This window comes from Pan troglodytes, chromosome 19 (assembly GCF_028858775.2).
Source record: "Pan troglodytes isolate AG18354 chromosome 19, NHGRI_mPanTro3-v2.0_pri, whole genome shotgun sequence".
Classification (NCBI taxonomy): domain Eukaryota; kingdom Metazoa; phylum Chordata; class Mammalia; order Primates; family Hominidae; genus Pan; species Pan troglodytes.
The window spans coordinates 80,593,299-80,618,864 of NC_072417.2; the positions used below are offsets into that span (position 1 = coordinate 80,593,299).

Below are 25,566 nucleotides of genomic sequence, written 5' to 3' on the forward strand. Positions count from 1 at the left end.
CCTAAATCCAGGATGATTTCATCTCAAGATCCTTAACTAATTACATCCGCAAAGACCCTATTTCCAAACAAGGTCACATTCTGAGGTTCCTGGGAGACATGAGATTCAGGGGGACACTCTTCAACTTACTATAGGAGTATTGATGCCTCTGCCTGTAGAGGAGAATCAATATATACCATACAACCCAGCAGTCCTACTCCTGAGTATTGACTCTATGAAAATGAAAACCAGGCCAGGTGCAGTGGCTCATGCTTGTAATCCCAGCACTTTGGGAGACCAAGGCGGTGGTGGATCACTTAAGGTCAGGAGTTCGAGACCAGCCTGGCCAGCATGGTGAAACCCTATCTCTACCTAAAAATACAAAAATTAGCTGGGCGTGATGGTGCACACCTGTAATCCCAGCTACTAGGGAAGCTGAGGCACGAGAATCGCTTGAGCCTGGGAGGCAGAGGTTGCAGTGAGCTGACATCACGCCACTGCACTCCAGCCTGGGCGAGAGAGCGAGACTCCATCTCAAAAAAAAAAAAAAAAAAAAAAAAAAGATATGTATAACTTTTATTGGTGGTTGCCAGTTTCTTCCTTGTATTTGACTGCATTTTTCGAATTAAAAACATCTTGTTCCTGGCTGGGCATAGTGGCTCACGCCTGTAATCCCAATACTTTGGGAGGCTGAGGCAGGTGAATCACCTGAGGTCAAGAGTTCAAGACCAGCCTGGCCAACATGGTTAAACCCCGGCTCTACTAAAAATACAAAACTTAGCTGGGTGTGTTGGCCAGCCCCCCATAAACCCAGCTACTCAGGAGACTGAGGCAGGAGAATCACTTGAACCCGGGAGGTGGAGGTTGCAGTGAGCCAAGATCGTGCCACTACACTCCAGCCTGGGTGACAGAATAAAACTCCGTCTCAGAAAAAAATAAAAATAAAAACATTGGCCGGGCGCGGTGGTTCATGTCTGTAATCCCAGCACTTTGGGAGGCCGAGACGGGCAGGATCACGAGGTTAGGAGATCGAGACCATCCTGGCTAACATAGTAAAACCCCATCTCTACTAAAAATACAAAAAAGTAGCTGGGCGTGGTGGCAGGTGCTTGTAGTCCCAGCTACTCGGGAGGCTGAGGCCGGAGAATGGCGTGAACCCGGGAGGCGGATCTTGCAGTGAGCCGAGATTGCGCCACTGCACTCCAGCCTGGGCGACAGAGTGAGACTCTGTCTCAAAAAAAAAAAAATAAAAAATAAAAACATCTAGTTCCTGAGAAACTTTTTAAAAAAGAAAGAAAAGCAACCAACCCTAGAGGATATGCTTTGTGCCTTCTAACAGGCATGTCCATGAAGGGGCCAGATTGAACAGTTTAGGAGTCCACCACTTATTTCTGTGTGCTCAAACTGGGAATGACCATGATGCTGAATTTCCCTAAACTCCTATCTTGCCAGCCTTCTTGGCAAAGAGTTCTATCTGGAAGTTTAAGTAGTTTAATTTAATAGAGAGAAATATTATTCAGTGACTAGGAAAAGAATCAGGCAAGCCTCCCTTCCCGACACCATGAGTACCCATGTTTTTTAATCGGCTCCCTCAAGGTGGCCCAAGATCCAGGGGCTCTTTTCTACTTGTGCTTCTTGGCTCCCCAAGGACCCCCACAGGTATTCTCACTCTACTGCCAATCACTCCACCAGGGGTTCAACATCCCTCTCTGGAGCCCTAGCCAACTCCGTGTGTGCCAGCGTCCTCGCTTACTGCCAGGGATCCAAGGACAACATGCACAGTGCCCGCAGACGATGCTGAGGGCAGCCGCCTTACTCCACCCCACCTTCATCTCTGATCAAAGCTTTTCCACCATCAGGTGCTCCTCTGAGAGCTTTCTCCTCCCCTCCCCGCTCCCAGCTCACCCCCCACCCCCACCCAGTGCCATCTGCAGTGCCATCTGCCCCCAGTGCCATCTGCAGGCTTGTGGGTGTGTGTCAATATTTCACCCAGCTTGTCTGCAGCGGTGTGCCACTCTTAGCCTCAGAGGAGTCCTCACATCACCAGCTCACACCCCTGAGAGCTTGACCATGTCCTCATGAACTCACTGTCCTTCCCAAAATCCCATAACTAAAACAGCCTGGAAGTGTCACCAAGGCCCAAAGACAGCCTTCTGAAGATTACTTCTCAGTCTCTTAGCCTCCCTTTTCCTCTCCTCTGCTTCAAGCCCTTTATTTATTTGTTTTTGTTGTTTTTTGAGACAGGGTCTCACTCCGTCTTCCAGACTGGAGTGCAGTGGCTCTGTCACAGCTCACTGCAATCTTAACCTCCCAGACTCAAAAGGTCCTCCTGCCTCAGCCTCCCAAGTAGCTGGGATCATAGATGCTTGCCACCACACCTGGCGAATTTTTAAAATTTTTGTAGAGACAGGGTCTCACTATGTTGCCCCGGCTGGTCTCGAACTGCTGCACGTAAGCAATCCTCCTGCCTCTGCCTCCCAAAGTCCTGGGATTACAGGCGTGAGCCACTGCACCTGGCCTTAGAGCCCTTTAAAACTCACACCCAGTACACTGGAGGGTTACTGAGCTGTCACTGAAAGGACACAGGACAGTGTGAGGAAAACAGAAGGGCACAGCAAGCCAGTCTCGCGGAGATCTGCAGAGGTGTTCTCTGGAGCTCCCCTTCCAACCCCTCACCCTTCTCTATCCCTGCTGCATAGGCTTGTCACCACCTCACTGGGGACAGGATTTTCTCAGACACTCTCAGGCCTGAAACCTTTGCCTTCAGTTTGCTTTACAACTCCCTGCTGGCTCTGGAAAAACAATTTTCCCCTCTGCGCCAAAGGCCTAATGATATTGTCCACCAGAAAGGGTTCTCCAGAGAAGCACTGAAGTTTACCCAGCAGCTAAGACGATCCGGCCTAACCCTGATAGATGAGTTTCCTTTACTCAGCCTTAATACCCCTGAAATCCTGTGGCAAGTGGAGCGTTTGATGGGGATTAAATAAAAGCAGTTTACCTCCCACTGTATTACCAAATGGGGTTTCAATTCCATTCTAAGACCAAGGTCAGTACAGGAGTGGATCTGGGGTCATCACTGCCCTAGAGCCCCCGCACCAGTAGGCAGTTCTCTGGGGCCCCCAGATGGAAACCTCAGCAGCCCTAAGCTATATTCCTGGCCTGGCGTCTCTGGACCACACTGCAGGCACGATGTGGGGTTGGATTCTTTCTTCACGACACCAATTGGCCAGTCTCTTGTATCACCCCTGCTGGCCAAATAATCGTCTTGGACCCCGACCATTATGGACCTATATTGAGTTCCCTCCTTGCTGAATTTGGACTACTAGAGTACTCTTGTCTGAAGCACATTTTATTTTATTTTATTTTATTTTATTTTATTTTATTTTAAGACAAAGTTTCACTCTGTCACCCAGGCTGGAGTGCAATGGCGCCATCTCAGGTCACTGTAACCTCTGCCTCCCAGGTTCAAGCGATTCTCCTGCCTCAGCCTCCCGAGTAGCTGGTACTATAGGTGTGTGCTGCCATACCTGGCTAATTTTTGTATTTTTTGTAGAGACGGGGTTTCGCCATGTTGGCCAGGCTGGTCTCAAACTCCTGACCTCAAGTGATCCACCTGCCTTGGCCTCCCAAAGTGTTTGGATTACAGGTGTGAGCCACTGCAGCTGGGCTGAAACATATCTTTTAGTACTTTAGTAATATATGGATTATATGTTATATAATGTCGATTAAATTGTGTATTAAATCTAGTCTCCACAAAATCATAGCCCCCTTGAGAGTGGACCTTCTCTTACACATTTTTCCAAGACACAGTGTTGAACACACAGTAGGTGCTTAACCAATATTTGCCAATTCATTGAATGGTGGGCATTCGAACTCTTCATCTCTAGAGTGCTGTCCTTAAGTACAGTAATTCTATCTTAAGAACAAATAACAGTTACCCAACTCTGTCTTCTGCAAAACAGAAAAAAGAATAGAGACCAAAAATGGTTCTGAGGCCAGGTGCAGTGGCTCACACCTGTAATCCTAACACTTTGGGAGGCCATGACAGGAGGATCACTTTAGTCCAGGAGTTTGAGACGCACCTGGGCAATGTAGCAAGACCCTGTATCTATTTGCAAAAACCATGATTACTTTTGCACCAACCTAATATTTAAAAAAAGACTCACGCCTGTAATCCCAGCACTTTGGGAGGCCGAGGCGGGCAGATCACAAGGTCAGGAGATCGAGACCACAGTGAAACCCCCGTCTCTACTAAAAATACAAAAAATTAGCCGGGTGCGGTGGCGGGCGCCTGTAGTCCCAGCTACTCGGGAGGCTGAGGCAGGAGAATGGCGGGAACCCGGGAGGCGGAGCTTGCAGTGAGCCGAGATCGCGCCACTGCACTCCAGCCTGGGCGACAGAGCGAGACTCCGTCTCAAAAAAAAAAGAAAGTGGTTTTGAAGAGACCCATGAAGAGTATCTTTTTTATTCCTTTTTTATTCTATCTTAATGACCGTGTAGAAGACAAGTTGAAATACTCTTGGATTGGATTGTATATTCATATATATATATATTCATAAATAGTCATGTATATATTTATGAAACAGTCACCACTGAATTGTGTAGCTGGGATAATGTTCTCAGTGAGATGACCCATAGAGATGGTTTTCATCATTGGTAGCCTGGACTTTTTTTTTTTTTTTTTTTTTTTACAGCCATTAGTGCTTTTCAGTCTCTCTCCAACTGAATATGCTGCTATTAGATAATAATCAATAAACCATGAACTGGCCAGGTGTGGTTAATTCCAGCCCTTTGAGAGACTGAGGCAGTTGGATCACTTGAGGTCAGAAGTTCAAGACCAGGCCAACATGGTGAAACCCCATCTCTACTAAAAATACAAAAATTAGCCAGGTGTGGTGGTGCATGCCTGTAGTCCCAGCTACTTGGGAGGCTCAGGCAGGAGAATCACTTGAACCCAGGAGGCAGAGGTTGCAGTCACGCCAATGCATTCCAGCCTTGGTGACAGAGCAAGACTCTGTCTTTAAAAAAAATAGTGATAATAATAATAAACCATGAACCAACACTAGAGCCATATGCTTAAAGTATTAACTGGCAGCCAGTATCCCCTCCCTCCACCAATCCAGTAGCCACTTTGCCGGTGCAGAGCATGAGCGGGACAACATTGGTAAAACATGAATTCCGCTTCCAGTGTTCCTGCTGGCTGAACCTGTACTTTGTTGGCATGTCTTCCTCAATTGCTTCCTCCAGCGAGCTCCCAAAAGCCAAAAAAAGTTATAGTAGAGAGGATCAGTGGTTTGGCTAGGCTTCTCTGTCTCTTTAATCGTATCTGAAGCATAAAACAAGATGACTGGTAGACTTTTCTCAAAATCCCTCCTAATCAGCCACCTCTACCTTGTATCCTCAGTAGCTTGTACAGATGGCAGGAAGATAAAAATCTACACAGCTACTAGGCTTGCACCTTCCCCACCACCTGCCCAGCCCTTCAATTTTTAGAGGATAATAGATTTTCTTTTCTTTTCTTTTCTTTTTTCTTCTGAGATGGAGTCTTGCTGTGTCGCCCTGGCTGTAGTACAATGGCGTGATCTTGGCTCACTGCAATCTCCACCTCCCGGGTTCAAACGATTCTCCTGCCTCACTCAGCCTTCCCGAACAGCTGGGACTACAGGCATGCGCCACCATGCCCAGCTAATTTCTGTATTTTTGTAGAGACGGGGTTTCGTCATGTTGACCAGGCTGGTCTGGAACTCCTGACCTCAGGTGATCCACCTGCCTTGGCCTCCCAAAGTGCTGGGATTACAGGCATGAGCCACCTTGCCCACCTTAGATTTTATTTTCTAGAGCAGTTTAGGTTTACAGAAAAATTGTGCAGAAAGTACAGACATTTTTCATCTAAGCTTGGATCTTAAACCATCAAAGTTTCTGTTGTAGAGAAAAGAGCTGCAGAATTCATGATTCCCAAAATTGTGGATTTATGAAGAACCACCCTACATCGTGATCTTGGTGGATTTTATCCAGAGAAATCACCAAATCTAGAAACAAATCTAGAAATGAAGCAAGAGCAATTGCAAAATTTAGAGAAACACTTCTGTTCAAAGAGAAATCTAGGCTGATAAGACACATCCCATGCTTATCAGTGTACCTGTCCCTACTCAATTATCACCACACAGCACGTAATAGTTCATGAAATGGATTTACCTTAATTTATTTGGCAATTCTCCCATAGTAGGATATTTAAGCTGTTTTCTTCCTTTTTCAATCTTATTTTTCTTGACATTATAATAATGTTGCAATAAAAATATTTGTGCATAAGTCTTTTCCTTTAAGATTATTTTCTTTTTCTTTCTTTCTTTCTTTTTTTTTTTTTTCCTCAGGGTTTCACTCTGTCACCCAGGCTGGAATGCAGTGGCACACTCACGGCTCATTGCAGCCTCCACTGCCTAGGCTCAAGCAGTCCTCCCACCTCAGCCTCCTGAGTAGCTGAGACCACAGATCCATGCCACCACACCCAGCTCATTTTTAAATTATTTGTGGAGACAAGGTATCACTATGTTGTCCAGGCTAGTCTCAAACTCCTGGGCTTAAGCCATCCTCCCACCTTGGCCTCACAAAGTGCTGGGATTACGGGTGTGAGCCACTGTGCCTTGCCAAGATTCTTTTCTTTCTTTCTGTTTTGTTTTTTTGTTTGTTTTGTTTTGTTTTTTATTTATACAGAGTCTTGCTCTGTCATGCAGTCTTGGCTCAGTGCAACCTCTGCCTTCTGGATTTAAGTGATTCTCCTGCCTCAGCTCTTGAGTAGCTGGACTACAGGCACCCGCCAATATGCCCAGCTGATTTTTGTATTTTTTAGTAGAGACTGGGTTTTGCCATGTTGCCTAGGCTGGTCTCAAACTCCTGACCTCAACTGATCCACCTGTCTTGGCCTTCCAAAAGTGCTGGGATTACAGGTGTGAGCCACCACGCCTGGCCACCAAGATTCTTTTCTTAAGATAAATTCTCAAAATGAAAGCTTACTAGGTCAAAGTATATCAAGATTTGTAAGACACTTGATACTTATTATTCTTAATACTTTACAAAACAGAGAAAATTACTCCCTTTTAATTTTGGAATCTTTAACATGGTAATTATTCAGATTTGCCTTCCCCATGTAGCATTTCTAGGTTCATATTTAAAGGAATTTTTCCTACTGAGCAGTTATTCACTCTCTAGTGTGTGTATGGCGGGGGTGGCCACGGGAGTCAACCAGATTGACACCAAAATCCACTGCAGATGATTTGTGGGTAGAAAGTAGAAGGGAAAGAGGAACCTGTCTCTGATAAATAGCCAAAGACAGGAACATTATTACAGGTGATATAGGAAAAGTGCCTCCGTGACCTCCCACACCCAGGTCCCATCTCAGGAGACAAATTCAGCCCAAGGAGCAAACGAGACCATGAAGTTCACAGCACTCCAGTGTCAGGTGCATCCCTGTAAAGCTTTGGCTTGATGCAACAACAAAAGGCATTCGCATCCTAACGCGACCTCAGCAGATCTCTTCCTCCACCTCCAAGAGCCGGGAGTTGTACCAGAGCTCTGGCAGCTGCACCTGCCACCACCGGGGAGCCCAAATGAATCATTGCTGTGGATGAGTGTTTTCCTTTGGGGCCCGGTGAAGCCTCTGCTTGTTTTTAATGGTGTTGGCTTAATTCTGGCTCCTGCCCTGAACTGAGTGTGACGATAAGAACATTTCACCTTGTCCCTGCTCTCCAATTACACCACATCAGGACCGCTGCCACTTCCCACTGCTCTGTGGCAGCCCCTCTATGTACCACCCAAGTTGGCTGACTGTGGGATGATAGGACAGAGAAGGAACAAGCCAAGGAGCAAGACAGAGGAGACTAACAGGACGCAGAGGCCACTCTTAACACCACAGGCTTTTTAACTGAAAGGAATGTTAATGGTCACCTGGGTCACTTGATCTCAGTCTCCTTAGGGCCACAGATCTCTGATGATCAGATGAAAGTGGTCGAACTCTCTTTCCAGAAAAATACACCTTCTCAAATTTCAGGATGTCTCCCAGAATCCCTGAAACCCATTCATCTAGACTAAGTTGTGGTTTGGTTTTTTTTGTTTTTTTTTTTTGTTTGTTTGTTTTTAAGACAGGATCTCACTCTGTTGCCCAGGATGAAGTGTAGTGGCGTGATCTTGGCTCACTGCAACCTCTGCCTCTCGGCTCAAGAGATTCTCATGCCTCAGCCTCCTGAGTAGCTGGGACAACAGGTGCACATCACCACGCCCAACTAATTTTTATAGAGACAGGGTCTTGCTATGTTGCCCAGGCTGGTCTCAAACTCCTGGGCTTAAGCCATCCTTGCACTTTGACCTCCCAAAGTGCTGGGATTACAGGGATGAGCCGCTGTTCCCAGTTAGACTAAGATTTTAATTTACAAACAAGGACATGGAGGCCCAAAGAACATGCAGGAATTAGCCCAAGGTTACACAGAAAATTTACTGAATTTACTTACTTATTTATTTGAGACAAAGTCTTGCCCTGTCGCACAGGCTGGAGTGCAGTGGTGTATCTCAGCTCACTGCAGCCTCCACCTCCTGGGTTCAAGCAATTCTCCTGCCTCAGCCTCCCTAGTAGCTGGGATTACAGGCACATGCCACCACACCCAGCTAATTTTTGTATTTTCAGTAGAGATGGGGTTTCACCATGTTGGCCAGGCTGGTCTTAAACTTCTGACCTCAGGTGATCTGCCCACCTGGCCTCTCAAAGTACTGGGATTACAGGTGTGAGCCACCATGCCCGGCCAGATAACTGAATTTAAACTCAGCTCTCCTGATTGCCAATGTAGGAGCCATCAGCCCATAGTAGGAGGCTGTCACCCTGCACTGAGCCCTATGGCAGCAATTGTGGGAAATTAGGGTGCTTACAACCAAGGAAACAGGATCTCAGACTCATGAAAAAAAAAAAAAAAAAAAACTAAGATCAATGAGTAAACAATATTCCTGCCATAGAGTCCTCTTTGGAAAGTAGACGCTAATGCCTTCTGTTAGTTCTCCAGGCACTTATTGAGCACCTATGAACATCTCTTAAGCTCTAATCACTGGGAGATTCATTATTTATTAGAAATTAAAACTCGCCTGTAATCCCAGCACTTTGGGAGGCCAAGATGGGTGGATCATCTGAGGTCAAGAGTTCTAGACCACCCTGGCCAATATGGTAAAACCCCATCTCTACTAAAAATACAAAAATTAGCCGGGCGTGGTGACAGGCGCCTGTAATCCCACATACTCAGGGGGCTGAGGCAGGAGAATCGCTTGAACCCAGGTGGCAGAGGTTGCAGTGAGCCGAGATCGCGCCATCGCACTCCAGCCCGGGAGACAAGAGTGAGACTTCGTCTCAAAAAAAAAAAGAAAGAAAAGAAATTAAAACTCATCATCTCAAGCCTGAAGAGGATGTTGGGTTCCTCAATGTGATTTTTTGTGATTTGTTCAGATGGTGGGTACCCCACCCTGAAATATTTACTACAAAGTTCAAGTAAAGGAGCTTCCTCGTGCTTGCTATTCCATGGACTTTGGCATGAGAATTAGGCACGCTGTTTATGAAGGAGACCAGTGGTTGGACTAAAGGATGCCTTGGTGGCTTCTGCTGCAGCCTTAGCTATTCAACAGAGGAACAGAAGACTCCCATGTTGCTGGGAGGTTCTCAGTGACAGTTTCTCAGGACACACACTTTTTAAGTAGCAGGAGACTCAGATTCTGAATTTTTCTTTCTAGAAAGATGCAGGTAGCAGTTTTGATTGATGTTTATCTTAGCGGTTGGATGCTAAGAGGCGGTTTTGTTTTTGTTTGTTTTAATCATGGAAGGACCTGGTGAAGCCTACAGACTTGCCCTCCAATCTGAGCTTCTCTGCTGACTGGCCATGTGACTTTGAGCAAGACTCTTTACTTCTTTCAGCCTTGGTTTTCTCATCTGAAAAGCGGGAATAATATTACTATGGGCATAATGTTCTTAAAGCAACATTAATGGTTCCCTTCTCTAGCTTTAGAGCCTATTCTTTTCTTTTTGTTCTTCTTCTTCTTTTTTGTTTTTTTTTTTTTTTGAGATGGCGTCTCACTGTGTCGCCCAGGCTGGAGTGCAGTGGCACAATCTCGGCTCACTGCAACCTCTGCCTCCCGAGTTCAAGCGATTCTCATGCCTCAGTCTCCCGAGTAGCAGGGTTCACAGGCATGTGCCACCACACCCGGCTGGGGTTTCACCATGTTGACCAAGCTGGTCCCGAACTCCTGACCTCAAGCCATCCACCCGCCTTGGCCTCCCTAAGTGCTGGGATTACAGGTGTAAGCCACTGCGGCCAGCTGACAGCCTATTCTTTTCTTTCTTTTGCAGCACATACTCCATTCTGCCTTGTATTTTTGGTGATAGCTCCCCAGTCTGTCTCTCCTACTAGATGGTAACCTCTCAAGGGCTATCTTTGTAGTCCCTCAAGCCCAGGGCAGCACTTTGTATGCAATGGGTGTATCAGTCAGGGCCCAATCAGGAGATAGAAACCATGCAGTAATTTGAATAGGAGAAATGTAATAGAAGGAATTATTGATCTCTGATAGGAGCAACTATAAGGATGTAAAGGGAACTCCAAAGGGTACCCTACGGCTGAGAGAGAATACCCAGGAAGGACAAACTTGGCAGGGGCCCCTCTGCATGGCTGGGGTTCAGACTTCATTGGAGAAGCAGGATGGTGGGGAAGTTCACGAGGTTGACCTGAGCCAGGGCTGGTTCACAGTGGTTGAGCAGCAGAGCGCCCTCTGGGGTGCAGGCCAGAGGAGGTTGGTGGACAGGTGTGTGTGTGGAGAGAGAGTCAGGGCACGCTGCCAGTGCAAGGCCTGCAGCACGCAGTGCCTGCAGCAGGAGGGCCACCGTGAAGTGGTTACTGGGCCCAGGCTAGGGCTACAAGGTCACTGAGCAACTGTGCACTCTAGGCTTGCAGCTGGGGCAGAGCATGACCGAAAGTCCCCACAGGCAGACTCTGCAGCCCAACAACATCCAAATCTGAAGAAATCCCCTTCCTCTTGCAGTGGCCCTTTAGGGCCCCCTACTGATGAGGCTCACTGTAAAGGAGAAATACTTACAGGGTCCAGTCCATGATCTCAGAGCAGAGGCGTAAGGGCGACTTTGGAGCTAAGGCAATACTATGAAAACTGCAATGGGTGCAATGAGGGATCAATAAAATGTTTGAATTAAATCGGAGAAAGCTACATAACCTGTCATGCCCCCCCTCATCCCTGCTTAGTTCCCTTTCTTTGAGTCCTGTAGATTTTGCCACCAATAAATGTCAAACCTTTTTAACTACTTTTGTAATTTACTCTCTGGAAGCTCATTTCCCTCTGGGGTATTCTGTGTGTGTGTGTGGGGGGGGGGGGTGTGGTTTTTGTTGTTGTTGTTGTTGTTGTTTTTAAGACAGAGTCTCACTCTGTCGACCAGGCTGGAGTGCAGTGGCACGATCTCGGCTCACTGCAATGTCCACCTCCCAGGTTCAAGTGATTCTCCTGCCTCAGGCTCCCAAGTAGCTGGGATTACAGGCACATGCCAACATGCCCAGCTAATTTTTTTTATTTTTAGTAGGGACGGGGTTTCTCCATCTCATCATGTTGGCCAGGCTGGTCTTGAACTCCCAGCCTCAAGTAATCCACCTCCCCCAACCCGCCCGCCATCGGCCTCCCGAAGTGCTGGGCTTACAGGTGTGAGCCACTGTGCCTGGCCTCTGTGTGTCTTCTTAATGAGGCTTGTGTCTCTCTTCTCTTAGCTCACACTTAAAAGAGATTTGCAGAAAGAAAGAAGGAGCGGCGGGGACTGGCTCTCGCAAACAGTGTGAGACCCAGTATTTTATTTCACAACTTATTTCTCCACTTGAACTTGAACTTGTTTCTCCACTGTCTGTTTCATTTTGAGGCAGTTCACTTGTCCCTCCCAAATGCTTTAGGAGTGTCCTGAAGCACTTGACTTCAAGTAGCAGTGGAAAGAATCAGAGCCAATCCAAGAACCAATCTTTTTCTGACTTGGAGAAGTCAGTGGCCACCTCGGGTCAGACTGGGGAGTTAATCTCCTTGGACAAATCTGAAGAGTCCAGTCTCCAAATATTTAGAATAGGCAAGAAGAGAAGAACCACCAGCCGACTTGGAGGATAATTACAACACAAATATTATTCAGAAAGCATTTAGAAAGGACTAATCGTTTCAAGTAACTTGAGAATCCAACCAAGATGAGTTGAGCCTATAAAGAGCCCTTCAGATGCCCTCTTGTGGGAGACTGTGTTAATAGGCACCAAGTTTGGGTTAGGATAGTGTTCTTGGGTATCAACCACCCTGTTCTTCCAAAATACTGCATTCTCTCCCAAAGAGTCAGATGTAATTAGTGTTAACTGTTGATTCCCTCCAGGAATGAGCTAAACAGTGGGATGTGGCTACAGTTAAGACTTCCTCTAAGAATGAAGTGGTTTTCCAAACTTAAATCTGTTGGCCAGGCATGGTGGCTCACGCCTGTAATCCCAGCACTTTGGGAGGCCAAGGCGGATGGATCACTTGAGGTCAGGAGTTCAAGACCAGCCTGGCCACCATGGTGAAACCCCCATCTCTACTAAAAATACAAAAATTGGCCGGGCTTGGTGGTGGGCACCTGTAGTCCCAGCTACTCAGGAGGCTGGGGCAGAAGAATGGCTTGAACCCAGGAGGCGGAGATTGCAGTGAGCTCAGATCCCACCACTTCATTCCAGCCTTGAGACTCCGTCTCAAAAAAAGAAAGCTGTTTATCATCCTGCAGAAGGATGATTATCCCTTTAGACCAGAAAAATGACAGTGAGAAGAACTAGAAGAACTTAATTTTTCCACCAAAATTTAGACTTTTTTTTTTTTTTTTTTTTTTGAGACAGTCTCACTCTGTCACCCAGGCTGGAGTGCAGTGGCGCAATCTTGGCTCACTGCAACCTCTGCCTCCTGGGTTCAAGTGATTCTCCTGCCTCAGCCTCCCAAGTAGCTGGGATTACAGGTGTGCAGCATCACGCCCGGCTAATTTTTGTATTTTTGGTAGAGACAGGGTTTCACCATATTGGCCAAGCTGGTCTCAAACTCCTGACCTCAAGTGATCTGCCCACCTCGGCCTCCCAAAGCGCTGGGATTACAGGCATGAACCACTGCGCCCAGGCCGACATTTATATCTATATATTGTGGCTGTGTTGTTGTTGTTGTTGTTATTATTATTATTATTCTTTTGCAAGTGATGTGCATTCTGGGCCAGTGAAACCTAGAGCAGATGGGCAGGAAACCATCTCAGTGTCTTACCAAGCTTTACCTTGTTACCTTTATGTGTACAAAGGAAATTGTGCCCTTAAATGATCAAGAAAAACAGGTGTGTTTCCCCTGGATAATGAGATTGTGGTTTATTTTCTTATTTTTGCTTATCTATATTTTCTGCAATGAGCATGTTTTATTTGTGAAACTAAATATATATAAAAATATATAATATATATTTTTAACATATATATAATTTTAATTTTAAAAAACACACACTTTTCTTCCTAACTCTTGGCCTATATCCCTGCTTTTTGACTCAAATTTAGCCAGACCCTTTCCAACCTCTTTACTCCTCCTGTTCAGGTGAACTGCCAAAAATCAGCAGATTTCAGTTTGGGAAGAGATTTTTTTTTGGAAGAGATTAATTTCCTCACTCTTGAACTCCTAAAAACAGCCCAGTTTTTCTTCTACCCCTCACCAAGCAGTGATTGATGCTACACCTGCCTCTGATGTGACAAAACCAAAGCCATGAATCAAAGCCTTCTATGATTCTTGCGCATTCTGAGGCTGGTGAAAGCACTAGCCGGGGGCCCTGAGACGTGTGAAGATGCTCTGTGTGGGGGTTATTCTGCCTCGGGCACTTTGGAGGGTAACACCTGCTATCACTAACCTTTGATATGTTGCTCTGCTTTTTCAGATTTTCGACAATGAAGCCAAAGACGTGGAGAGAGAAGTTTGCTTTATTGATATTGCCTGCGATGAAATTCCAGAGCGCTACTACAAAGAATCTGAGGTAAGCAACAGTTGGGATGAGATGTGGAAGATTCATTCATTCATTCATTCCACAACTATTTCTTAAGTGCCTCCTAACTTGGGAGGATGCCATCTCTCGTCGTGTGGATTCAATTTGCTTTCATGTCTTGCTGGTTCTTTTTGCAAGTCTCAAAATTAGGTCTCTAACTCTTCAGGGACCATCATTGGCCCTGGCTGTTACTCAATCTCCACTTAGTTTTCCTGTCTCCCAACTCTGCCATCATTTTTGGCAACGTCAGTATCCATAGGGCTGGACCATCCAACACACAGGCCTTGCTGAAAAACAATTACATGCGCTCTTTTTTTTTTTTTCTTTTTTTTTTGAGATGGAGTCTCGCCCCGGCTGGAGTGTGGTGGTGTGATCTCACTGTGGCATCTGCCTCCCAGGTTCAAGCCATTCTCCTGCCTCAGCCTCCTGAGTATGTGGGATTACAGGCGCCCACCACCATACCTGGCTAATTTTTGTATTTTTAGTAGAGATGGGGTTTCACCCTGTTGGCCAGGCTGGTCTCCAACTTCTGATCTCAAATGATCAGCCCACCTTGGCCTCCCAAAGCACTGGGATTACAGGCGTGAGCCACCTGTGTTTTATTTGTATCTGAATCAATCCTTGAAAACTTTGATAGCTCATTCCAGCACAGCTCCTTTCTCTCAAAACACCAAGCACCTTAATGAGGGCATCTCCTTTGTTCTTGGCTGAGAATAAATTTCAGAGAACTGCTTTCTGTCTGGTTTTCAACCTACCAGGATCCATCCTTTGCCTTAGTTCTACCTTCTTGTTATACGGTTTGTGCGAGTCGCCATTTATATCCCATTAGTATTTTATTAATGGCTGCTGACGGAACTTGGGTGACCCACTTGTAAATAACATCCCAGCCCTGCAATGACAGCAGATGCAGGGCTATTTTTGTTGGTTAGCGACATGCCACCAATCCCAATATGTTTGGAATGAGGGCCCCAGACTCGTCCTTGAGCCGTGACACGTGGACCTTGAAACTCTTCTCCCAGAGTCATCAAGGCTGATGGGAGACACAATAAATAAACTTATTCAAAATGAATTCTGTCCTTACGCAAATAAACCAGGCTCCCGACGTGGTTCAGATTTCTTTTGCCTCCACATTTTGGGGTTCATTTCGGTATAAAAGTCTTAACTGATCTTAGCAAATGCTCGGCTGCTTAATTGCAGGCGCGTGTGTTCAGCTGCTGTCCCTGAAAGGGCTGGGGAGAGGCTGATGTGGATCACTCTGTGTTGCTCATCTCCACCCAAAGGGTGAGCGTTTTAACATCATCAGCTTTCATTATGCTCTGTGGCCAACCACACCTATGCATTTTAAGATAAAGAAAGTTAAACGCTCCCTACGTAACTGTGGACCCGCCGAAGAGGGAAATAAACAGGGCCACTGACCTTCCCCTTGTCTCGCTCCACAGAAATCCTATAGTTTCATGTCAAGTCTGCCAGTGCTTAATGGGGCTCTGATGATATGCAGAGCATTGTGCAAAGCACTCCTGTGACGCCTCGGGCCCTCCCCCCGGGCTGCTGTCCTACCTGGACCTCCCGGCCTCTTTGTGGGCTCTGGGCCTTCCAGGAAAGCAGGGTTGCCAGAAAACCATCTGAACTAATTTCAGCTTTTCCTCCCAGTGTGCTTTGGCGTGGCTCTGCCTGGACTTCAGGGAGTTCCCTCCTGATTCAGTAGGAAGCCTTCATACAAATATAGAATATTAATGAAGAAATCAAGTCTTATTTCTAGTCAACGTGCCTGACTCATTTCCCTGTGCTCTGTGCCCCCAAAGAACCTCCACTAGAAAGCTTCCTTTCATTCACACAGACATTCGAGGAGCTTTTCCTTCATGCTTCACAGGGTCACTCATGGGCACGTCCGTACCTCCTTCCCTGGGTCCTAGAGTATTCTTCCCTGGATGCAGCTTGGCCAAGGAGATGAGTGGTAAAGAGTCCAGTAATTATTCATCCAATAAATATTTATGGAGTCCTCACTGAGTGTCACATACAATGTTAAGATGGGGATGTCTGGGCATGGTGCCTCATGCCTGTAATCCCAGCACTTTGGGAGGCCAAGGCAGGCGGCTCACTTGAGTTCAGGAGTTCGAGACCAGCCTGATCAACATGGCGAAAACTCTACTAAAAATACAAAAATTAGCCGGCAGGGTGGTCAGCTACTCAGGAGGCTGACGCACGAGAATCGCTTGAACCTGGGAAGTGGAGGCTGCAATGAGCTGAGATCACAACAGAATGAGAAACTGTCTCAAAAAAAAAAAAAAAAAAAGACACAGCAATGAGCCAAACAGATGCTTAGGGTCCCTCCCTTCAGGACACTTCCAATCTAACAAATACCACGCAGAGAGTATTTGGCGAACAGTAGAGAAATAGTCACACAGATACATATGGAGTTCAGAGTCACAAGTGCAGGAAGGCAGCTACGGGGAGAGACTGTGATAAGGAAACTGAATTTAAGAGGATAGGATCAGGAGACATGCTATGGAAAAAATGACATTTCAGGCCGGGCGCAGTGCCTCACGCCTGTAATCCCAGCACTTTGGGAGGCCGAGGCAGGCAGATCACCTGAGGTCAGGAGTTTGAGACCAGCCTGGCCAACAGAATGAAACCCCAACTCTACTAAAAATACAAAAATTGCCCGGGCATGGTGGCATGCGCCTTTAGTCCCGGCTACTCAGAAGACTGAGGCAGGAGAATCACTTGAAGTCCCAGCGACTCAGGAGGCTGAGGTTGAACCCAGGAGGCGGAGGTTACAGTGAGCCGAGATCGCACCACTGCAATCCAGCCTGGGCAACAGAGACTCGGTCTCAAAAAAAATAATAATAAAAAATAAATGAAGCTGAGGTGCCATAGGATCTAAATTATGCTTTTAAAAGATTGTTCTGGGTGGAGAATGGACTGGAGAAGAACAGTCAGGAGACCACCAAGGTCACTATTGTGATTTATATTGTCGGTTACTTAGGTTCTATCGTGGCTTGCACTAGAGGGCTGGCGGCAGAGATGGACAGGAGCAGATGGTTTTGAGGTATATTTTGAAGATGAGTTGACAGGGATTGCTCATGGATTGGATGTGTGGATGAGGTTGAAGGAGGAGTTGGGATGGCCTTAAGGATTCTGGCTTTGGCAACTGATAGATGGGGGTGCTGCTTACTGAAATGGGAAGGTGAGAAGAGAGGTATACGTTGGAGAAAGATGAGTGGATTTTGTGATGTCAGTGAGGCATCTAACACAGACAGAAATGAGTCTGGAGCTTAGGTGAGAGATCTGGGAGACCAATTTGAGAGTATTTGGCGAATAGGAGATTTAAAAATCCTGGGGATGGATGAGAGGAAGAAAGCATGAAATGTAAGTGGGAAAGGGGTTCAAGTCTGAGCCTTCAAGGATGGCAGCATATGGAGATCAGGTTGAATCTAAAAGAATCAGGAATCTAAAAGAATTGGTCAGAAAGTTAGGAGGAAAACACAGAAATGCACCAAGGAATGCAAGTTTCAAGAGGAGGAGAGTGACCAGAGGTGCTGAATGCTGCCAAGAGATCGAGTAGGAAGAGAATGGAAAACTGTCCACTGGAGCAGTTCTCAACTGGGGGTGATTATTGCCTCACGAGGATGCTTGGCAATGCCTATAGACATTCTTGGTTGTCAAAACATAGGAGGTGCTACTGGTATCTAGAATGTAGAGGCCAGGGATGCTGCTAAAATCCTCTACGGCACAGACAGCCCCTCACAACAAAGAATTATCTGGCTCCAGCTGGGCGCGGTGGCTCACACCTGTAATCCCAGCACTTTGGGAGGCCGAGGCAGGTGAATCACAAGGTCAGGAGTTCAAGACCAGCCTGGCCAACATGGTGAAACCTCGTTTCTTCTAAAAATTCAAAAAATTAGCTGGGCATGGTGGTAGGTGCCTGTAATTCCAGCTACTCGGGAGGCTGAGGCAGGAGAATCACTTGAACCCAGGAGGCCGAGATTGCGCTACTGCACTCCAGCCCAGGCGACAGTGCGAGACTCCGTTTAAAAAAAAAAAAGCATTATCTGGCTCCAAATGTCCATAGTGCCAAGGCTGGGAAGCCTTGTTCTACAGGAAGAGGTGATTGAAGATGGATGGAACTCTGGATTCAGCTCTGACGCTCAGGGCCACCCCTGGCCCATCCTGGAGTCTTACGGTTACTAAATGGATGCGGGAGAAGGGGCCCCATAGGGCTGAGCCCTGCACACTCATCATCCATTGTGTGACCTCCCAGGGGATCTGCTGGCATCTGTAACAGGTGGAATTCCTCCTCCGTGGACCTGGCAGCCGGACCACAAAGGGCTATAGGTACCATTGGAAGCCTGCAATAAAATCTTAGAAAAAGCATTCCCCCAGGGGCGACTCCCTTGTAACCCCAGCCCCACCACCTTCAACAGGCCAGAATACAGACTGCAGTCTGAACCCACCCAAAGGAAGAGGGGTGAGTTTCCTGGGCTGTTTTAGTGGTTGTGTCTACTGTAAACACACCAGGGACTGGGAATAAGAGGAACAACCGATTCAGAAGGCAAACCATTTCCAAACAAATGTCTAACTGGCACACTGTAAATAATTAACACCCTCCACCCCACCACCGGAGTTTCCTTCTAAAATGAAATCTGACCTTGTTCTTTGCTTGAAACCCCTCACTGGCCCTCCTTCAGAGTTCAGCTCACACAGGACTCCCCCTTTCTGAGTTTTCCTGGGCATGCCCCCACCACTGCTGGGCTGGAGGCAGCAAAGTTCTGGTCCGTGGCTTCTAGATCATGCTAGGTTATGCTAGCTCATCACTATGGCAGGAGCTCTGCGAAGACAAGAGCTGGCTCTTTCCCAGCCGCTGCCACAGCACCAGTGCTTAGCAGGCGCTCACTCAATGGTTGCTGAATGAATGAGTGAAGGCAAGGGACTTTGCTTTTTTTCTTCCAGCAGTGACAATTTCAGAGCAAGCGCTATCAAAGAAAATGAATTCGTTGCCATTAAGCAAGCAGTTGTGAATCAGAGTTCCTTTTTTTTTTTTTTAATCGGAGGCATCCAGCTCCATGGGCCTTTTCTTCCCATCCATCTTTGTAAGTTGACGATGTCAGCGTCCTAAATAGAAACGCTCTTTATGTGAGGAAGCCGGATGCTCATGGGCTGAATCTGTTCCTGGATTTTTTTGATGCTGATGAACCCAGACCAGGGTTATCTGGGTTGCTCCTCTCCACCCAGCTACTGTCACACACACACACGGCCATCCAGGCCAAAGGAGGGGATGAAAGCACTTTCCTTTCTTTTTCCATCTCTCCCTGGAAACCTTTGAGCCACACAATCAAGACTGCCTCTCTCATGAAGGTGACCAGAGCTTGGAGTTTTCCACTGGGTGCCCTCTGCCCGATGGCCCTCGTGCCATCGCCACTAACCGGGGACTCAGAAGCATGCTTTGGGGATTCAGGACCAGCTGATAGCCCAGCTCAGTGCTTTCCTTATTCTCATTTTTGCTGTGTTGCTGTTTCCTATTAGGGCCTGAACTTCAGCTCTCAAAAACCTCTTAGCTTCAAGTTTGTTCTCATAGTCATTAATGGACTCTGCAGGGCAGTGCCGTATTGTGGGGTGGGGGTGGGGGGGAATTAGTGTGATTTTTTTCAGGCAGAGAGAGCCCCTCCATTAGTCACACAGACCACTGAGACCCTGCCCGCCCATAAGAGTCATAAAGCTGTTTGCACCGTGTCACATGTAAAATGACCATCATCAACACCAAAGCAGGAAAAGGGGTGAAGCCAAAAGCTGAGCAGGTTGGACTGGTTATGTGGCTGATACATAGTGTCTTGCTACTGCCAAGATTTTCATCCCAGCTCCTTGATGCTCTGCCAAGAGTTCAAGGTGAAGATCCCAGTGGAGGAATGAGGAACTCTGCACGATAAGTCGGAGCATGCCTGCAGAGGCCACAGGCAGTGCGGCCATACCCGCAAGGCTGAGTTGGCAGTTTTGGGGTGCAAGAACAAACCTCAACTTCTAGCCTGCAGGACTAGCCCAGGCTGGAGAATCTGAAAGCCATGCTGGGAGAGATCTAACCCAGAGGCCTTTGATGTTGGCTTCTAGTCAAGTTCAATTCCAGTACTTTCTCCTCCATTCACTGCAGTAGTTCATGAGGTCTGGCTTCCGTCATGAGATGGGGAGTGACCAAAGAAAATGGCATCTATACTGGCCTCCTGGGGGCTGCCACCTGCAGCAATCTCCCCTAGACACAAATGTGTAGGACGTGTGCAGCTTCTCAATCTTCAGACATAACCTCCAGGGCAAAGGAAGGGAAAGAAAAAGGAATGTCTTTCCTAGTCAAGGAAGTAGAAGTAGAGGGTTGTGTGTGTGTGTGCTTCCTTTTTTAAATCTTCATTGATTCATGTAATGAAAAGCAAAGGAGTCTCTAGCCCAGAGGTTCTCAACTACGGGCAAATTTGTCCCCCAGGGCCATCTGGCAATATCTGGAGACATTTTTGATTGTTGAAAGTGGATAGGGCATGTTATGAATCCAGTCGGTAGAGGTCAGGGAGGCTGCTGAACATCCAAAATGGGCCAGGTGCAGTGGCTCACACCTGTAATCCCAGCACTTTGGGGGAGGCTGAGGCGGGAGGATCACTTGAGGCCAGGATTTCAAGAACAGCCGGGGCCACACAGCAAGACCCTATTTCTACAAAAAAAAAATAAAAATAAAAATAAATTCTCTGGGCATAGTAGCATGTGCCTATAGTCCTAGCTACTCAGGAAGCTGAGATGAGAGGATCACTTGAGTCCAGACGTTTGAGGCTGCAGTGAGCCATGATCATGCCACTGCACTCCAGCCTGGGAAACAGAGCGAGACCCTGTCTCTAAAAAAGAAAAGAAAAGAAAAAAGAAAAGAATCCAAACTGCACCACAACAGAGAATTATCCAGCTCCAAAATGTCAAGTATGCCAAGATCAATAAACCCTGACATAGACCAATCCAAGGAAAGAAAACTTAGTAAAACCTACTGGTATCAAGACTCATTAATGAATTCCTTTAGTTAGCATTTACTGAGCACCTACTGAGTGCCAGCTCCATGCTAAGCATTGAGGGTACAAAAACAAGATGATGTCAGCCCTCAAAGGTCCTGTCTTCTACTGCCTTTTGAATTGATCATCTTGTTACAGATGAAGCAATTTCTCATCCCCTTTATTTTGGAGGATATAAAGGCCATCTTACTAGTGATAAATACAGCATAGTAAGTTGAATGGGGGAAATTTGCAATTGTTTGTACTCAGGTAGCAACAAAGGAGAAAGAATAACATGAGGCTGTCCTAGAAGCATGGGCCCCTGACGTGGCATAATTGAATGTTTTTCAGACAGAATTTGATTTTGAACTTTCCCCTTAAGTTGGGTGACTAAGTCTCCAGGTCCCTGGGTCATAGCCTTCCTGGACCAAGAACTCCTTGGCAGCCAGTTCACTGGTCCCCACAGATCTAAATATCTGTTGAATTCTCTGTTAAGGGAGAGAGAACAGAACAAAAGGAGATACATCTAGCTTTTCCAATAACTGTCAAGGGTGAGAGATTAAATGTTGTTTGCTAAGGACCGGCCCTCAGAAAGGGAACAGAGAGATCAACTAAGTAAATATTGTCATATTTAGCTGTACCCTTCGGTACAAAGAGCTTCATCCAAATCACTCGGCTCCCTCAAATGAAAAATATTTTCATTCTGGTCTACATCTTGGCCTTTGAGGGTGGTAAAGATTTTCCGTTACCTCTGATGGCCAGATTTAACACAGCTGCCTCATGCCGGGGTACATCGTTAAGTTCACTTGGTTGTGCTGTTATTATCTTTTTTTTTCCCCTTTCCCTCAAGTCCGTCTGTTTCTTTCTGAGAGTAACGCAGCTGTTTTGCAGTGGGTTCCAACTTACTGGGGCCTGCATGCTTCTTGGAAAATAAGAGGACTAGATGACATCACTGGGATGGGGAGAAGTCCCTGCTGCCAAAGGGGTCCCTGGTGGGAGCCTCTAAAACTGGAGGTTGAGGGAGGAAGCCTGCAAAGGAGACACAAGAGAAGGGTCCTCAGCAGCTGCCGCATCGCGGGCCCTGAGCCCTCTCCCCTTCCAGGGTCTGGATGATGCCAGTGCTGTTAGAAATTGAGAGAGAAGGCCAGGCACAGTGGTTCACACCTGTAATCCCAGCACTTTGGGAGGCTGAGGCAGGCGGATCACTTGAGGTCAGGAGTTCGAGACCAGCCTGGCCAATACGGTGAAACTCCATCTCTACTAAAAATACAAAAATTAGCCACGTATGGTGGCGGGCACCTGTAATCGAAGCTACTCAGGAGGCTGAGGCAGGAGAATCACTTGAACCCAGGAGGCGAAGCTTGCAGTGAGCCAAAGATGGTGCCACTGTACTCCAGCCTTGGTGACATAGCGAGACTCTGTTGAAAAAAAAAAAAAGAGGCCGGGCACAGTGGCTCACACCTGTAATCCTAGCACTTTGGGAGGCCGAGGCAGGCAGATTGCCTGAGCTCAGGAGTTCGAGACCAGCCAGGACAACATGGTGAAAACCCATCTCTACTAAAATACAAAAAATTAGCCGAGTGTGGTGGCACATGCCTGTAATCCCAGCTACTCCGGAGGCTGAGGCAGGAGAATCGTTTGAACCCGGGAGGCAAAGGTTGCAGTGAGCTGAGATCACACCATTGCAGTCCAGGCTGGGTGACAGGGCCAGACCCTGTCTCAAAAAAAAAAAGAAACCCATGATCTGGTTGGGAGGATATGGTATAATGACACAAATGCTAAGTGACAGTACAGAGCGAGGCAGCAAGAGAAATACACACAGTCATGTGTGATCTACTTTCCTCAAACTTGTACACATAGTCATCCTCAGAGGATTCCCAGGACTAGTCAGGGAAGACTTTACAGCAGAGGTGGAATCTGAGCTGGGCCTTAAAAACATAATAGGTTTATGTTTATTTTTTGCTCATAAATTAATACATGATCCTTGTAAAAAAAATTTCCGACATGATACAAACACAAAACAGAGCAAATCTCCTATGATCCCTCATCACAGACATCGCTGTTAAAGTTGGTGTTTATACTTAAACATAATGCATAAATAGTATTATTTTATAAAACTAAACTCACACTATGCACACCATCTCGCAACATGCATTATTTCACTAACCACATAAGCTTGCCATTTTTCTGTGCAGCACATGCCTGTCTAGTGAGTTTTAGGTGGCCGGATAATATGCCAATGAAGGCCAGGTTCAGTGGCTCACGCCTGTAATCCCAGCACTTTGGGAGGCCAAGGCGGGCAGATCGCTTAAGCTCAGAAGTTCCAGACCCACCTAGGCAACATGGCAAAACCCCATCTCTACAAAAAATACAAAAATTAGCCGGGTGTGATGGCACATGCCTGGAGTACCAGCTACTCTGGAGACTGAGGGAAGAGGATCACTTGAGCCCAGGAGTCGGAGGCTGCGGCAGTGAGCTGAGATCCTGGGCAGCAGAGCAAGACCCTACCTCAAAATAATAATAATAATAATAATAATAATAAGCGAGTGTACGGTGGTGCCATGTGTACATCATTCTCCATTTGATGGACATTTAGGGTGTTTCCATTCTTATTATGGTACTGCAAGAAACAGCCATAGATATATTTTGAGAGTTGTTCTAACGTCTCTGTAGAATAAATCTAAAAGTGAAAGTGTTGAGTCAATGGACATATGGGTTGAGATTTTCCTAGATATAACAAAATTGCCCACACCCTGCGGCTACATTAAATTGCCCCTGACTCACACTTGGATGGGAGCAAACTCAGGTCTGAAGATGTGTGAGATGGAATGGACAGTGTAGTGAATGGCTGAAAATGAGGAGTCTCAGTGCATGGTCAAGGGTCAGTGAGGCACAAGGGAAAAACATTGAGTGCCAAGTCAATGAAATTGGACTTTATTCTGCAGGTCGCAGAGAGTTTTCAAAGCAGGGGTCACCAAAAATAAAAAATTCCGTTGGCCAAGAAAAAAGAAAAAGCAGGGGTTATCAGCAACCATGCAAGGGGACTCTACCTGTGACCTCACCAGAGGGGCTGACTCTCTTGTGGGGATGGTGAGGGCAAGCTCCTGGGTGCCCAGAGGTTTAGGACCCTTCAAATCCATCAACCTACATCCTTCCCTCTTCTGCTACCCCCTTTCATGAACAAATTGCCCTCAGCCATCTTGACAACAATAAGATTTTATTAATGAATAGGAACATTTGGAAATAAAAAGGTGTTAAACAGTAGTCCAGTTCTCAACAACCCTGGCTGCACCATTTTCAGACCAATAATTGGCATGGCAACTCACTTCCCAAGGAACAATGAGGTGTTCTTTTTCAGACCTCATTCCTTCCAAACCCGGGAAAGATAAGACGCCAAGTCTCGCTGAAGCACCATGCCTAGTGCTGATTTTAAAAGCCACTGCTGTTCTCTTGGCCTAATAATGAGAAGCTACCTCAGCATTTGCATCAAACTCCATTTTTACTGGGATTACTACAAAAAATGATAGTGCCCAACTTCATCCTAGAGAAAGAGTTTTCATTTTTTTTTTTAATTTTTCAAGGGGAAAAAAACCATTTAAACTGCTGCAGTAATTGGCATGAATGATGTTCCCCAGAACTCAGTGTTCAGAGCAGCAGTTGCAAATCCTACCAATTGAATTTGGTAGTGAAATGCCAGACCAAGTAGGTCAAACAAAATCAAGGCATATGAATTCCTAAATGCCAGATCAAAAGCAGAGAATCTAAGTCTCTGCCAGGAGTGCAGTTGCTGATTGTGGCATTGTGGGTCATTGAATCAATAGAAAGAGCCCTTGGGGGCCAGGTGCAGTGGCTCACGCCTGTAATCCCAGCACTTTGGGACGCCAAGGCAGGCAGATCACTTGAGGTCAGGAGTTCGAGACCATGGCAAACCCCTGTCTACTAAAAATACGAAAATTAGCTGGGCATGGCGGCACGCACCTGTAGTCCTAGGTACTAGGGAGGCTGAGGCATGAGAATTGCTTGAATCCGGGAGGCGGAGGTGGCAGTGAGCTGAGATCGCGCCACTGCACTCCAGCCTGGACAACAGAGTGAGACTTTGTCTCAAAAAAGAAAGAAAGAAAGAACCCTTGGGGAAATCACCCTATCACCCTATATCCCAAAAGGAACAGACCAGGGAGGGAAGAATTCATCCAAGCAAAACATTCATGGAAGGGAGAAACAGTTGGGCTTTTCATAGAGGGATCTGTGCAAAAGATAACCCCTAGAACCTATGAATTGGGATTCCCAACTTGTGTGCTCTGTGTCTAGATGATTCAGCCCTAATGTGGTGAGGGCCCTGGCTCTGGGAGCCTCCCAGGCGGTCACAGCCACTGCATTTGATCATCATCAATTCTGTGTGTGAGTCCCTCCCTCCCTTCCAAAGAATGGACAGATGGACAGATGGGATGGAGAAGTGAGATGACGTCAAAGGCAAGGCATGGAAAGTGACCAGCACAGTCCCTGGCA

The 25,566-nt window shown here is 46.7% G+C and overlaps 1 protein-coding gene across 4 annotated transcripts in view; it reads left to right on the forward strand.

Annotated features, from left to right (window-relative positions):
- Nucleotides 1–25,566, forward strand: part of PITPNC1 (phosphatidylinositol transfer protein cytoplasmic 1) — a 312,787-nt gene that overhangs the window by 235,501 nt on the left and 51,720 nt on the right. For all 4 annotated transcript variants that reach the window (XM_063799225.1, XM_063799224.1, XM_001164285.8 and 1 more), the window contains one exon: nucleotides 13,946–14,041. In XM_063799225.1, coding sequence (XP_063655295.1) covers nucleotides 13,946–14,041 — 96 coding nt within the window. The remainder of the gene's footprint in view (nucleotides 1–13,945; nucleotides 14,042–25,566) is intronic.